General features: G+C 41.5%; 1 protein-coding gene across 13 annotated transcripts in view; it reads right to left on the bottom strand.

Annotated features, from left to right (window-relative positions):
- Positions 1-15,826, bottom strand: part of AKAP7 (A-kinase anchoring protein 7) — a 134,570-nt gene that overhangs the window by 23,776 nt on the left and 94,968 nt on the right. Inside the window, exons 1-2 of one of the 13 annotated variants that reach the window (XM_008518098.2) lie at positions 12,526-12,767; positions 10,091-10,159 (exon numbers count right to left, since the gene is read on the bottom strand). The exons of 10 other annotated variants lie outside the window; for them this stretch is intronic. In XM_008518098.2, the coding sequence (XP_008516320.1) occupies positions 10,091-10,159; positions 12,526-12,574 (118 nt within the window). In that variant the 5' untranslated portion in view covers positions 12,575-12,767. Of the gene's footprint in view, positions 1-10,090; positions 10,160-12,525; positions 12,768-15,826 lie in introns of those variants that run through there. 2 more of the 13 variants (XM_070557138.1, XM_070557139.1) reach the window with 2 other exon arrangements.

Below are 15,826 nucleotides of genomic sequence, written 5' to 3'. Positions count from 1 at the left end.
TCCAACCAGAAAATATTTATAATGCGTCCTGTTACATTATCGAGTCAGAATACCTGGACTAGAATCCTAGCTCCTCCATTCGCTAGCTTAATCCTGCAAAGGCTCACTTTCTTTATCTGGAAACCAAGGATAATAGCAGTTCCCTACCATAGGGCTGTTGTGAAAATCAAATAAGGTAATAATACACAGCACTGAACACAGCGCTCCCCTTACAGTAAGTATTCAATAAAATTAGCTACTGCTATTACTGTTTTGATTTAAATGAAAGGGATACCACGATCCTCTTTCAATGTGTAAGATTACAAGGCTATTTGTTTATGAGCTCTCTGCTATACATCCCGGGAGCAAACAGGATATGGGCAAACTACCCACTTTATACAGTATGTTTCTTGAAACAATGTTGGAATAGTTGCAAACAAGAAATTTATGCACTCTTCTCTATAGCTTGCATGTACATTCTTCTGTGACTAAGTCATGTTCCTTCCTAGGTAAAGAGAAGAGCTACTGCTATTGATCTTGCAGAAGGCCTCCCAGCAGACATCGGAACAGATTGCAGCTCAAACAGTGAGATACAGACGGTTTTCAGTTTCTAGATGCACCAAACTGAAATGTGAGGTGTTAAAAATAGTGATTTTCTGTATTTGAACATCACATCTGATAAAAATAATCATATCAAGTTTAGTTTACATGCAACTTTCCAGGAACATATCTACTTCAGAACATACGTTAGGCACATGTGGTAAATGTCATACCCTTTGTGCTTGTTTCCATCCATTCACCCATTCATTGTCCAATCCCAACCAGATCTGAGATAATTAACGGCAAAAAAATGCAGTGAAAGATACACTATAAGTAAAACGTAAAAATCAGGACCAAGAAAAGACATAAATTATAATAGCAAGTAAAGAATGGAGGGAAACAGAGATCACAGAATTGCAGATTATGAGAGCTGTGGACTGGATTCTGAGTTTCCCAACATTCAGAGGGCAAGGGGAGGCATGGTGGTTCTCCTCGTCAAGAGTCAAAAAAGCAAACCATGGTTCCTCAGGATCAGTGACTACTCCACTGCTGACCACCCCCATAGGCTCCAGGCCACATCCACTTCATAACAGGTTGCCCCAAATCCCTTCCTCACCCACCCTCCACCCCTTCTGGTAAGAGCGTCCACTTCACTTCTCCCCTTCCAATAATGGCTCACCTTCTATATGGCTCCAGCAGGGCTGCTGGTCCACCAGAGATACCACTGGTCCATATGGTGCCCCATGTAAACATGTTTAAGGTGTCTCTTCCTCAAGACACTTCATTTCTATCTCTTGGGAATTTTGCATAATATACTGCCTTTGTTAGTATATAAAGGTATTTCATGCCATAATACATAAATTACAATGTCTTTGACATATATAGTATCCTCCAGGGTTGGGCAGTTTACAACCTATACCTTCTCTTAGATTTTATATATGGGAATTAGGAGAAAGAAACTCATCCTACTTGAATATTGAGCATTAAAAATGCTCCCCAGAGCTGCTGGAAGTCATATCCCTATCATTGAGCAAAGCCTGAGAGGTGAGAACACAGAAACTGAAAGGAGAGATGGAGGGTTGACAATGCCTGTAGGTCAGTCTCAAGGTCAACTCTACCGTTCTCATTGCTCACATGCATGAGCCAATAAGTTCTCCCATTTAATTAAAAAAGAATAAATTTGCCTTGATATATGTGACTTCAGACTCTATCCCCTCACTGCCTGGACTCTTGTTGCTGCCCTTTTCTATATCTGCTCTGATCAACTGGTTCCCAGACCTTTTTAAGAATTCTTCCAACTTTTCAGCTCCCCACCGAACACTCCACCAACTGCCTCGGCCTCCTGGCATCAGAGCCTTTGGTTTCCTTTAACCCCCAAAGCCGCGAGCGCTCAGCTCATCCTTTCCAAACCCTCATGTCGCCCAGGTGCAGGTTAACTCCATCCCAATCTCATACCTAACCTGTCCCTAAATCATACTTTGACAGGGAACATCACTAATCTGGCAGAAGAACTGGTTTAAAGAAATATTCACCAAAATTGTATGTCAATTATACTTCAATGAAACTGGGGAAAAGAAAGAAATACTCATCAAAAAATCACACTGTAAGACTGGCAACACATACTTAACAAACTTTAAAAGAATACACTATTTTTAAAGAATTTTCATATCCTGTTGATGAATTAATTTAAAATAATGTGTTCTTTTTAAGTTTGTTAAATTTATCTGGGTGGGATTTTCTTTAGAAACATCTTATCAACGATTAGTTTGAATTACTGTAGCATACCTATTTTTTTAACTGTATTTCTTTTGAAAGATTCACATGTCTATATAATTTATAAAAACTTGCGGAATTTTATACACCATTAATTAATATCATTATTATTTTTGTCCCAAAAGAAATAAGGGCCACAAATTGACAAAAACTAAATGCTTACCTTGGAACAATGGGAAAAAAAAAAAGATATTGTGAAACCAAAGCCCACACCTGTGTGCCAGGAACTAAACTACCGTCTCTGAGCTCTGAACCCACCTTCCCCACTAAGCTTTCTGATGCAGGAGCTGGAAGGCAGCAAACAGTCTCTCTCCCCGGCTAGCTAGATCCATCAGGTTCTTCCATGAAGGGGCTGCAGAGGGACCCTGCACAGCTGCACAAGGAAGAGGAGCTTGCCCTTGGGGATCTGCTCACTGCTCCCGTCCCTGGTGTGGCCCCAGCTATGGCTCGTCCCCCTGGCAGCAGCCAGTAGCTCCAGCAGCAGTTGGTTCCAGTTTTCATCTTTTTCCTCACTCCTGGAATCAGCCTCATTGCATTCCCACAGAGATAACAGCAAAGCTGGCCAGTGTCCCCTCCTTAGAAGCCAAATCCTAGCTTCGCAGGTCCCTTTCCTGTATTCTGGGGCTCCTCCTGGGAGACAGGAACTCCTCCTTGAAGGTCTGGGTCTCGGCTCCATGGGCCACCCCACCTCCAGTGACCCCAGTCTGAAGGTTTTTGTTGTTCTCAGTATTGCCTTTCACCCTTTATTCCTCGAAGTCTTGTTTAATTCCCTACGTTAAATTCTTTCTGTTAAAATCACTGGTGTAATTCCTATTTTCCCGACTGGATCCTAACTGACACAAACTACTTCTGTATTTTTCCCCCACAATCTCCTTTTCACAGAGGACTAAGACATGAATGACAAAGGCAAAGGGTGCAAAGCTGGGAGCAGATATGAGGCTGATTTTTTTTAGAAAAACTGTATATTTCATGAACTTGCTTCCCCATAAAACAATTTGTTTATGGCTTTTGATTTAATATACAAATTTCATGTAGTTCTATGTATACATTTTTAGGTTCTATAAAACCTAAAAGTCTATAAATCTAATTTACATTGAAAATTAAGTAAAGTATAGAGTATAGTATACAGTAGTGGGTACACGATAGCATCACAATGAATTTTTATCTTAAATTTACTACACTCATGTTAGAGACAATTAATTTAAAATAAATCTTAATTTGGACAAAATATTGTCATAAAAATTTTGTAATAAAGACAACCATACAATCGGCAACATACTTTAGCTTGGTATCTCTAGGACTTACTGATACCAACTGCCAGCTGTTACTATCAAGTTCAATAATCAACATTTGATGTGGTAAACAGATACAGCAATGTACCTAGACAAGAGCTCTAAGGTGTATACTATATTTCTGTTTTAAAGCAAGTTTGTTGATCCTTAAGGTACTAATTTAAAATATCCATTTAATAGTTATTGTAAAATAAGAAATAAAAAGAGGCATACAGGTTTTTTTTATATAAAAATTTTGGTTTTCTCTTTAAAGAAAGAGTTTGGTGGCTTAAAACAGTTTGAAAACTCTTCCTGAAAATATCCTCTTTTAGGCAATGTATTAAGAATTATTAATGCAAAATTTGACTATGATAACTTCTCTGTATTTTAGGACTCCATTTCAGTATTTTTATTATTTAAAACAAGGGTTATTGGGGCCAGCCCAGTGGCATAGTGGTTAAGGTCACGCACTCCACTTCGGGAGCCTAGGGTTCGTGGGTTCAGATCCTGGGTGTGGACCTACACATCACTCATCAAGCCACGCTGTGGCAGCATCCCACATACAAAATAGAGGAAGATTGCCGCAGATGTTAGCTCAGCAACAATCTTCCTCAAGCAAAAAGAGGAAGGTTGGGAACAGATGTTAGCTCAGGCCAATCTTCCTCACAAAAAAAGAAAGAAAGAGTTATTGTAAACATATTTAGAATACTACCCAGTTTAATGTATCTTTACCATTTGGCTTCTAAAATCACCACAAGAAAATGTGTTAAAACTAACACTCACTGTCCTGATTCTGCCCCCTGGAGCCAGAGAGAATAACTCTTCCTTCCTTCCACATTAAAGAATTCTCCAATTTTTTTTTTTTTTTTGAGGAAGATTAGCCCTGAGCTAACATCTGCCACCAATCCTCCTCTTTTTGCTGAGGAAGACTGGCCCTGAGCTAACATCCGTCCCCATCTTCCTCTACTTTTATACGTGGGACACCTGCCACAGCATGGCTTGACAGCTGGTGTGTAGGTCCACACCCGAGATCCAAAATGGCCAAGCCTGGGGCCACCAAAGCAGAGTGTGTGAACTTAACCACTGGACCACCAGGCCAGCTCCTCAAATATTTTAAGACAACTACTTCATCTGCCTTCTCTCCCCTTTGCTAAGCAGCTGGAGTCCCTCAGCGTCCCCTTAGGATGCAGTTTCCTGGCTCTCTCCATCCTGGCCTCCCTCCTTAGGAACACTCCCGCTCGTCAGACTCCTATATAAGGTCTGACTGCTACAGATCCAGACAGAAAGTCTTAGATTAACAGATCGTCTGCTTGCCAGTTTATTAGCTATCACAAACATCAATCATAACTCTGAAAAGCTGAGCTTCACAGCTAACTTTAGCTGAATATTTTAAATGCTTAGAAAGCGTGAATTTCATTTTTGCTCTAACAGTCAGATGTGAGCCATCAAATTGAAACTTGATGTAATGTACACAGCAAATGCCAACACCAACTATCTAACCACAAAGTCAGAGGAGTGGCGCCGGGAGGGGCTGCTGAGACACGTCACAAAGGTGGGTCCCCCTTCCCGTCAGATTCCGTCTTCTCTCTCTCATCAGCTTACCAGCTGGGCGAGCTCTGTTTCTCTTGGGAATGTGAAACTCTCTCTCCATCCACTACAAGCATCTGGTTTTTACATCGCTTTCTCCCTGGTGCTATAATTTTTCTGTATATATGTCTAAGGTCTACAAACGCCCTTGACTAAATTCATCAGTTTTGGGGGCAGTGTGTAGAAACAGAGAATTATAAGCCTCAAGTGTCTTCAACTCAGCCTTTAGTAAAATTAATATCATTTATATCCTAGTTAGCATAGATTTTAAATTAAAACCTTACTCATTCTTCACATTTTCATCACAGAGTTCAGTTTTTGCCTATGACTATTTGCTAAGGGCAAAGAACATTACTATATAACAGAAAGGCTGGTCTTAATAGTTCCAAGGTCTGTTAACTTGTACCACTGACATTATAAATGTCTGTTATAGGAAACTTTATTTGCTGTTGTAGAAACTGTGTTTGCCCATGTCAAGCGGTAACCGCTGCCTGTGATAGGAGCTTGAGGTAACTTCCATTCTGGGGGCGATTAACTCGCTCTCACTGGACTTGGCTGACGTAGCTACATAACTTCCCCGGGACGGAAGGGCTGAGACTGAGAGCATCCAGAATGTCTACCTTGGCTTTTTCGGTTCAGGACAATAATACACACTGGGATCCAACACACTCCTTTTTAAAAGTCACATAAATTAAAGAGAAATCCTCCAACAACAAGGACCATGTATCATCACGGTACCTCCCATTAACTTTACAAGTGCAACGTGCTCAGAATTTCCCAGTGGGATGTGCTCAACAACACTGATTGAAGGGAACTGATTTACTCTTCCTAACAGCTCGCACTCAAGGCTAAGTTTCACTGCCACTAAAATGGAACACGAAGCTTCAGAAGAAATCAGAGTTTCACTTCTTTACTAGGTTTGGAAATATTTGTTCCAGAATAGGTCTACTCTTACATACACTGAGTGTCCTCTAGAATAGTATCTGAAGCCATTGGGTTGTACAGGTGACAAAAATGTAGCTCAAGCAAGTTTAAGCAAAGAAAAGGGGAGGATTTATTGCTTCGTGTAAAGGAGAAGGTCTTAGTCATGGCTGAACTCAGAGGCTCAAACAATATCAAGACTGTCTCTTTCTCTCTCCTTCTCAGGCCTCTTTCTTCTGTGCTGGTTTCACAGTCAGGAAGATTCCCCCTCACTCCCTACCAACTAGAAATCTTACGCTTAAATCTTTCCCACTCAAAATCCAAAGGAAGACAGACCCTGTACAAATCTTAGGGAAGGCTCCAGTTAACTCTGCTTGGACCACAGGTCTCTCCTAGGGCAGGAAACAAGGCATCATGATAGACAGAGTCCCAAAGAGAAGGAGAGGGACCCCCCAAAGGAAAGGATGCTACACAGATAAATCTTGTCAGTCCACTCAACAATTCAAGATCAGAAATTCTAAGTCCATTTGTTCCCCTCCTGAGCATGATGAAAATAAACCCACGGTTCTGTCGAGCTGACGTCTAAGGTGACTACAGTTACACAGTGCACTCTCATTTGTTACAGAGAAATTATATTTACTGGGCCTATTATACGCCAACCACAGTGCCAGGTATTTTATAGACAGTGGCTTATTTAATTCTCACAATGAGTAGACCTTTGAGATGAGGGCGCAGAGGCTTAGAGAAGTTACATAGTAAATGTTAGAACCAAAGATGCAAGCTGAGTCCATCTGCCTCCAAAACCCCCTGCTCTCAGCACTGAGAGTTTGGGGCTCTTTTGAGTTTCTTTACTGTGGGTATCTGAAGTTTGTGGATGAAAGCTCCAAGACCTACATATTAGGCAGGGCCGACTTAATTAAACAGAAGGCAATTATCTACAGGAAGTGATTTATCAGATGCCCTGAAAGAGTTTTACTAGTTGCCGAAATTCCTCCGTTACAGATTATTTCGGACTAAGTCAATACCACTGCTTAATTTATCATTTTTACCAATACTTCCCAAGAGCACTTGGCATAACTTAGTCTCGTTAAAATGCAAATACCCCAGGAAAGGGCAATATACGAAGCTTTCTTCTATTAGCCAAAAGCTTTATGTACATCAGCTTCCCCACTCCTTTTTTACATGGCCCCCAGGAAAGAAGACACAGGGACAGCTCATGTCACTTGCCTGACAGGGCAACTGGGTGGAGCTCACAGCAACCAGGGACTGCACAAGGGGCTGGGAAAAGGTCTACAGTCTTGCTACTCCCAATGAAAGGTATTCAACATTTGACCACAGAATCCAGGCAAACTCTAAAAAGGTCTGAGAACAGCAACAAAAGGAAGTTCAGTCACCATATAACCTAGGAATTAACAAAGGGGCCCAGGGAGGTAGTAACCATTAGCATTTGCTTTCATCTTCCCCTACTTTATTTTAGAATCAAAAACCTCTTGGGTGCACATTATTTAATAAAGTAAACATCTAATCTTTAGTGACTATGACTAAATGTTTTATATTGCACACCGTCACTGCTGCTACCCCAACATTACCCAGAGAAATCACATGCAAAACTTAGTCTCTGGTTACACAGAGCACCATGATCTGGGTGCACTTCATAGCTCCAGAGGGGGGCAGCAGATAATGAGCAGCTCGGGGTCCCAGCCTCCTACCTGCTCTTGGCCCCACAGCACCCCTGGAGGACCATAACTGAGAACTCCCCCAAACTACTGGCTTTCAGCCACTTCCTCTCTTAAACAGGACAGTTGGGAAGTATTTATTTTCTAATAGTTTCATTTCATAAGCTGTTTTCCGAGTGATCCTGGCATAGCACCTGTCACACAGCACACACTCAATACATTAAAAAGAAAAGGAAGAAGAGGAGGAGGAGAAGGAGGAGAGAGGAAGAAGAAGGAACCGAATCATATCTATAATATTTATTTCCTAGACTCTTAGCTATAAGAGACAAATGGGGAAAAAACAAATAAACGTTCAAGCTGTTGGTAGTTTACCACCGCTTCTTAAATATGAGGAATTGGGCCCAGAGATGTCAGCAGCTTCCCAGTGTCAGACAGGATGTTGGTGGCAGAGCTGGGTTTATAGTCCAGGTCTCCCTACCACGAGTCCTGTGCTCCTTCTACAGTAAAAACCACCTTCCAAGGGATGGGCCAGTGGTTTTCAACAGGCAGAGCAGAACTAGAGTCACGCTCTGTCCCCTGCGTGCAAACACATTTCTACGGCAAAGAAGGAAAATGAGTGTTACTGCCCCTGATGGGAGGTTCCTCATCACACACTTCCTGGGGCCTGTGCTGTAGCACCCAAGTGAGAACCTGTTAAAATGTTTCTCTGGTACATTCAGTAACCAGAGTCATTCCAAATTCTGTCCCTTGATAGGCTGGACTTATACTGAAGTTCTCTCATACTCAAAACCTAACAGGAAATGTGTATCATTCTCTTCACTAACAAACATTTAGAACATGCCTCCTCTGGGTAAGACAGCATGTTAGGGTCTGGTGTTGCAAAGAGAGGTATACGACCTGGGTCCTGTCCTGTGTATGAGGTGTTTGAAATCTGAGGTGTAAGGAGATAGAGCACACACACTAAAGATAACCTCAAAGTCAGTGCATTGAAGCACAAATGAGAAGAGCAAAGCGTAAGGCTATAGGATTTCTAGGAAACCTTCTGGAGAATTGGAAAATCTAAATACAGACTTCCCTGAGTATAACTGAACAATAAGCACCATAGTAATTAAGGTTCAAAAATGGAAGTATTCACCAGACATGAAATTAACACTGTTTACCTCAATTTATATATTAATGTTATACCATCAAATTCCAAATCATCAGAAACAAACTATCTTGAGATTCCACTCACATTTATGAAATGGATACTATAAATGGTCCTGCTAAGTCATTCCACCCAAAAAGACTATATTGAAACATAATTTCATATATAAAAGTAAAATGTGTGCATTGTTAAAATACACACTTCTAAAATTAAAATATGTCTTGTTAAAATACGCACTAATACTATTTTATTTTCAGCGTCACAGAATGTCAGGGCTAGAAAGTCAAGAGCGGTCAGTGTATCCATTCACTAGCTACTCCCTTCTCCCCTCCAGCATCACTAGTTGTGGCTCCTCATCCTGTGCTTAAATGCCTCTAGGGACAGGAAGCTGACTACTTCATGAGGCAGGATGGTTCATCTCTGGACATTCACCTCTTTCATTCTACATAAAAGCAATGTACTCCAAAATGGGAAAATCTGCAATAGGAAAAGAGCAAGTGAAACGTTTTCTAATTAGTTATAGAGGTGTCTACTTCATCATTAAGTTTTCTTTTGAGGTTGACTTAATGAGATAGATAAACTGCTTTGGTCAGGAAGCCTGTGCAATAACATTCCTGCTCACGGCCATTCCCTCTAGGAAGCTCGCCTGGAGAAATTAGGTAATTCAAAGAAAACAAGTCTTACAAAGAATTCAGCAAAAACTACTTTGGAGAATATCTACAACATTGTTAATCCTACAATACCTACAGTAATGTTTAATGTCACAAACGTTCCTGTGTAGCAACAGAAAGAGCTTAATCTTCCAAGAAACATGTATTTATTGCCAGTATATTCTTACTTATTGTGGCTAAAAAGCATACAGTTTGAGAAAATGTTCAATTTCTTGAATTTAAACAATAAAGGCCTAGTTATTTCGTGCTGCATTAACTGATAAATAAACCATGACGAGCTCTCCTGCATGTGGCTCTTCACCCCATTATCAAGGTTCCTGCCTATGAGACAGTTAACTTCCCACACAAACTGAGGCCCCTGCACAACTAGTTGACCACAAAATCATTTGTTGGCTATCAGTGGATTAAAATAGTAGCACCAATAAATCAAATAAATGAGAATCCTTTCTATCTACCACCACCAGCAACAGGCAAAAGAAGAATAAAGTAGCAGCGGGAGGGCAGGGGGGGTCACTTGACTCTTACCACTTGGCCAGCTGGGTATGTCCTTTCTGTATTTCTGCAGGACTATAGAGGATGGGCTTCCAAGGTCACCTGTGTTTTGAGAATGACATCCACAAATTTAAACCTTCACCAAAAACTCATTTAATTCTCCATAACGTGACCCTCAGGAGGTACATTCCAGTGCCCTCACCTTTCATAGCAGAATTAGAAAGGTGTAGGCATTCACATTTTTGTCCTCTGCCCCTAGTAGGTCCTCAGCAAGCTCGTGGCTCAGAGTGGGGATACAAAGATGAATAAGACTCAGGAGGTTCCTGTACAATCCAGCAGCAAGATGAGAAAAATGCTGGCGCTCCCAGACATCTATTACGGATTCTTATACATGTTATCAACACAGCTTACGGACAGGATATCTACAGTTAGTGCTAATTTACATGTTTCCTGAGGCAGGCTAGCTAACAAATTCTCTGCCACTTTTTTTCAGGTCCCCTTTGTAAGTACTGTTGGACACGTATTACCAGCAGCACAGCAGTGTCTGGCAGAGAAACTTCTCTTTAGACCATCTTTTAGCAGAGAAATTAGACCCAGAATGAGAAAACAGCTGATGAGGTGCATGAATGGAGTGTGGAGCAGACTAGGAGGAGAAAAACAGTGAAGCAATGACAAAGCCAAAGAGATGAAAGAAGGATGAGGAGAGAATGGGGAAGCCCAGGGGGCCAGTGGGGAAGGGGGCACAAAGGCATTGATTCTACCCGTAATTGGCACTTCTGGACTAGAACTTCACTTCAAGCTCAGTGTCCTGTCTTCATTTTCTTTTTAAAATTTTGGCATTTGAGAAAGTAAACCCCCAAAGCAGTATATACCACTTCCTGTGAACCAATATGAAGAAGCACTGTGTGTAAAACACAAGACTTTGCACTCCAATGATCAGATAAGAAAGACAGACAAGAGCAAATTCCTCATTGAGTCTAAACGACTTCTTCAGTTGGAGCCAAGAAGGCTGCTCACTGACAGGGCAGGAAGAGGCACAGAAGGAAAGCAGGTGCTCCTGGGAAAACCCGGAGCAGAGGGATAGGACGTGGAGGTGGGTAAGGAAAGAACGCACTGTCCCTACATCTGTCTACATCAAGGGTTTTCAGACAGGGCTGGTCCTCAAGGAATGAATCAACCAACCCAAGCTTCCGGAACCACAGAGAAATCATTCTCACAGATAGCTGAAAAGTTTCAGGCTGCCAAACAAATGCCGATGCTCATTGTTAGAAAGTGAACGATTTGGTTGTAAAGTCATCCCGGGTTTTAAGATCAGGATCATCGTGTAATGCACAGTACCATTTGCACAAGTCAAATTCAGAGCACAGCTTATTGGCTCTTGCTAAACATCAGAAGCTCTGTAGTCTCCCAACATTTACTCCAAAGCATTCTCAGAAGATTTCTTGTAAAAACTGGCTGATTTCCCAAGTGAACTGGGATAGGATATGTATTAATTTTTGCGAACCTGTCCCTGGCTAGTTTCCTGAAGAACAAGCATCAGGAAATATGAACCAGATGTGGACCTCTGAGTAGCCGAAGCAGATACCATGAGATTCTGTAGACCTATTTAGATTTATTTAAATAAAACAGTGACGGGACAGAAACGGGGCTGCAAATTTAGTCAGTTACGACTGTAACCATTTTATTGAAAAAGAAGTAAAAATTCTATATTTGGGGGCAACTGGCATAAGGCAAATCACTCAGCACACGAATGAAAATGCAGGGACTGTACTGAACCGAGCTGAAATCAAAGTGAATGCACAGAAGCCAGTGAGGAAAACATTTTACTGCAACTGTCATCACTTTAAGTTCCGTTTTCTGGACCAAAAGCAGATGTGCAATCTGCCTGACAGCTGTTTAAAGATATTCACTGAGGTTTTTGCTGGAAGCAAAGTAGCCCCACTGTTCTGAGTGGTCTTACAGATACACCTGAATCCCCTCCATGGAGAACAAAGCAGAGGACACACGAAAATACCTGAAAATGCATAATATACATCATTTTAGAGCCAGCTTTATTCCTCCATATGTTCTTATTGAGCATTGCTCTGAAAATATCCCAATTTCAGATAAGAAAAATGAAGTCTGACTTGTACGATATATCAAATCGTATGCCATGACTTAAAGAAACTCAGAACCAAACTCTGACTCTAGATAGTGTGATAAAAATGACCTGTAAGAATACCAACACAAGAAAATCAAAAATGAGTTTTCAGTATTTTGTATTTTTAACGTAGCCTATTTATTGAGTTACTGTACTTTTACAGTTAATTATTAACTGCACGCCTACCAACCCTTTTAAGAAACACACAGGAAAAATCACAGCTCATTATTCTGCTCTTTCCCATAAGAAAAACACCAAACTAACCCTAGAAGACAGCTACACAGAATAATCCAGCCCTAGGATTCCGCACCGTGCATATCACACTTACTGATTTTTTCCTCATCTCTTGAGAAAGGAAAGCAGCAGAGCTGACCCATGGCACTGGCAGTGTCTTCCCTTCCCGGTGTTTCTCTCCCGGGGCACCCCAAACAGAAACTGCAGTGTATCCCACGGTCTGCGAGCACACCCTGCCTCTTCCACCCCAGGAGCACACCCGAGCTGGGGCGCCAACACACAGCCGGCGGAGACAGGAGAAGGGAGTCGCTGCGGCGAGCAGGCAGGCTCCACCTCCCAGGCGGTCCTCCAGTCCCGCAGCCGCTGCTCCGGACGGCAAGCAGGGACAGAAGTGGCCCTGTGCTGCCTGAGTCTCACCAGCTGTGAGCTCTGGGCCTCGGAGGCGTGCCACGTGCCCTGTGTAGATATCTGTGCGTGTCTTTAAGAAAGGTAACTGAGAACAGACCACACTGAGCGCTTTCTCCTACAGACAAATACAGTCATTACACAGGGTAATTCAAAGGAAAAAAACCCGTATTTTCTATCTGCTATTTATAGAGCAAGAGCTTTCCTTTATCCCCAGGAGATTCTTGTTTCTTTGTTCGTTTCATGTTTAGGGAAACTGACATTGCAGAACACTGAAAACGTAACATGTATGAAGTCCCACTACCTAACAAATGGCATGAACCGTAGAAACGACAGGCAAAGGGGGAGAGGGGAGAATATCAATTGTGATCTGCACTTTACAGTGTCTTTTAAAGCTAAATGTCTGTTTTCTAAAACACTGCCTTGTTCCTCTTTTAAAGCATTAAATCCATACTATAAATTCTGAAGTTATAAAGCATCAAATATGTCAACAGCCTAGAAAATTCCCCAAATCTAGAAGCATCACTGAGAAAAAGATCAGAGATAAGAGCATCTTTCTGAATGAAACCACAAGGTGATTAAGCAAAGTCAGGGACAGCAAAACAACTAATTTCAAGACATGATAATGTTCTGAACTTCATGACATGAGATAATTGATTTCATGTAATTGTTCAAAATCTGTTCTCCCGTGTAGGGAGCAGCCTTGCTTGATGACATCATGGGAATGAAAGACTGCTCTTAGTACCAGACGTTCCACCCAATTCCTTACTTTATCCTCTACTTCTCAGCTAGGCACACATGCCTAGTTCCCAGGAGCTGCAGGGAGAGGGCACCGTATGATAGGAAAACTTCCCATGGGCCTGAAGGCCCTGTGTTGACTTTCACACTTGTCTGAACAAAGAGTGTGCAGTTAGGAAGAATAAAAATTATCCATTTTTTTAATGCTAAACATTACCGTTTGTCTTAAAGAAAGAAACATTTGCCGTGAACACTCTTCACTGAGGAAAATGAGTAACTCCTGGCATTCCCCAGTCACCAACATGGGTGTTGTGATAAACCTTTAGAAGAAGAAAGCCAGAAGTTTGAGTCCCAGGTCTGTCAGGTATTAACAGTTATGAAACTCTGACCTCTTTGTCAGAGTTTTGATATCTTCATCTATAAATCAGATAAGTTCATGACAAAGTTTTAATTTGTTGTTGCAAAGTTGGCAGAGTGCAGGAGGAGGGGAAGAAGAGAATAGCTTGTCCACGCACTGAGTCTGCACGCATTTCAGTTTTCTCCACAGCAGCTAGCAAGCTCAGCTCCTCCTCTGCCAATTTCTTGCCCCGCTAGCTGCCATCTGAGCCACTGCCCATGTTATGCACGTGGCCTCCAAGCAAAAAGGCCCCTCACTCAAATGCAGCATCCAGGAAGAGCAATCTGTGAGGAACCCAACTGACTTCACTTTATTGATTAGTCCCTGTTGGCACTACTTCTGAAAACATGCAGTTAAGAATAAAATATATAAAATGTATCATTGGCTAAGTCACAGTGTCTATCCCAGGATAAGGTAGGCTATATAATGTTAGGGACTTTTTTTCATGAGCATGCAAGTGAATTAACCATACTGAAAGATTAGAAAACAATTGAGAAATTCACAATAGGAATTTCAAAAGTGGCTTTTAATTGTGCAAATACTTAGCACATCCTTTAACCTGAAGGAGGAGATAGAGTCTCATTTCATGATCCCTAGGGTTTAGCTCAGCTCTGAAAGGCTGTAATTTCACCCTGTAGGTTTATGGCTACTCCTAGCCCGGGACTTCCAAGAACAGTCTTCACACTGCACAGTTTTGACTTTTTTCAATAGGCATGATCCATTAAATACACAATTAAATGTGATTTCATTTCCACAGATTTCACAAGGTTTTCATATATAAATTTTCAACTTAAAACAAGTGAGACATTCAGGTGCCTGGATTTTTTCATTTAGAAAACAAACCATATACATGTTAGGTATACTGGTGGAAAAAATGGTTTTTTTTTCTGCCATTCCATGTCCCCCCTCGAACTGGAATGGTAATTCATAAGGACCTAGAAAGTAGCCATCCTTTACCCAATTATTCAAGTGTGTAATTTACCTGAATAGTATTCCTCTCTCACGAAAACAGTCAAGTAGTAAGTTGAATAAGAATAAACACTAACATGTACTGGACACTTACTATACACCAGGCACTCGCTAAGTGCTTACATTTGCTCATTCACGTAATCCCAGCCACAGCTCCAGGAGAAGGTACTACCACCATCCCCATTTTACAGATGAAAAAGCTCAAGCTCAGAAAAGTAACTTGGCCAAAATTTCTCAGAGAGTATGTGACAATAATGGGATTTGAACTCAATTTGTCTGGCTGCATAAACCCTGAGTGTCTGATCCCAGAGTTCTATATTGTTAAACACAATTTGTGTGTGGCATCAAGTATCTACTTGATGAAAGAGCTTACTACAATAACAGAATAATGTGCAGAAAAACGGTTATTTAACCAAGCTCTATGGTCATAGGTTTAAAATGGCTTCGCTTCTCATGTTTTGTCACCAAATCTCTTTATCAATGGTGCTAGAGTAATATAATCCTGTTTTAAAACCAAGGACCTAGGGGCCGGCCCATGACCAAGTGGTTAAGTTCGCACACTCTGCTTTGGCGGCCCAGGGTCTTGCTGGTTCGGATCCTGGGCGCAGACCTATGCACCGCTCATCAGGCCATGCTGAGGTGGTGTCCCACATGGCAGAGCCAGAAGGACCTGCAACTAGAATATACAACTATGTACTGGGGGTCTTTGGGGAGAAGAAGAAAGCGAAAAAAAAAAAAAAAGAAGAAGAAGATTGGCAACAGCTATTAGCTCAGGTGCCAATCTTTAAAAAAAAAAAAAAAAGCAAAGCAAAAAACCCAAAGACCTAAAGAGAGATCCGTTATTGGAGCTGCCAGCCATGCCGTGAAGAGAGATGCGAGCCAGAGT

The sequence above is a fragment of the Equus przewalskii genome, chromosome 9 (genome assembly GCF_037783145.1).
Source record: "Equus przewalskii isolate Varuska chromosome 9, EquPr2, whole genome shotgun sequence".
NCBI classification, from domain to species: Eukaryota; Metazoa; Chordata; class Mammalia; order Perissodactyla; family Equidae; genus Equus; species Equus przewalskii.
This window is presented reverse-complemented; position numbering and strand designations above follow the sequence as displayed.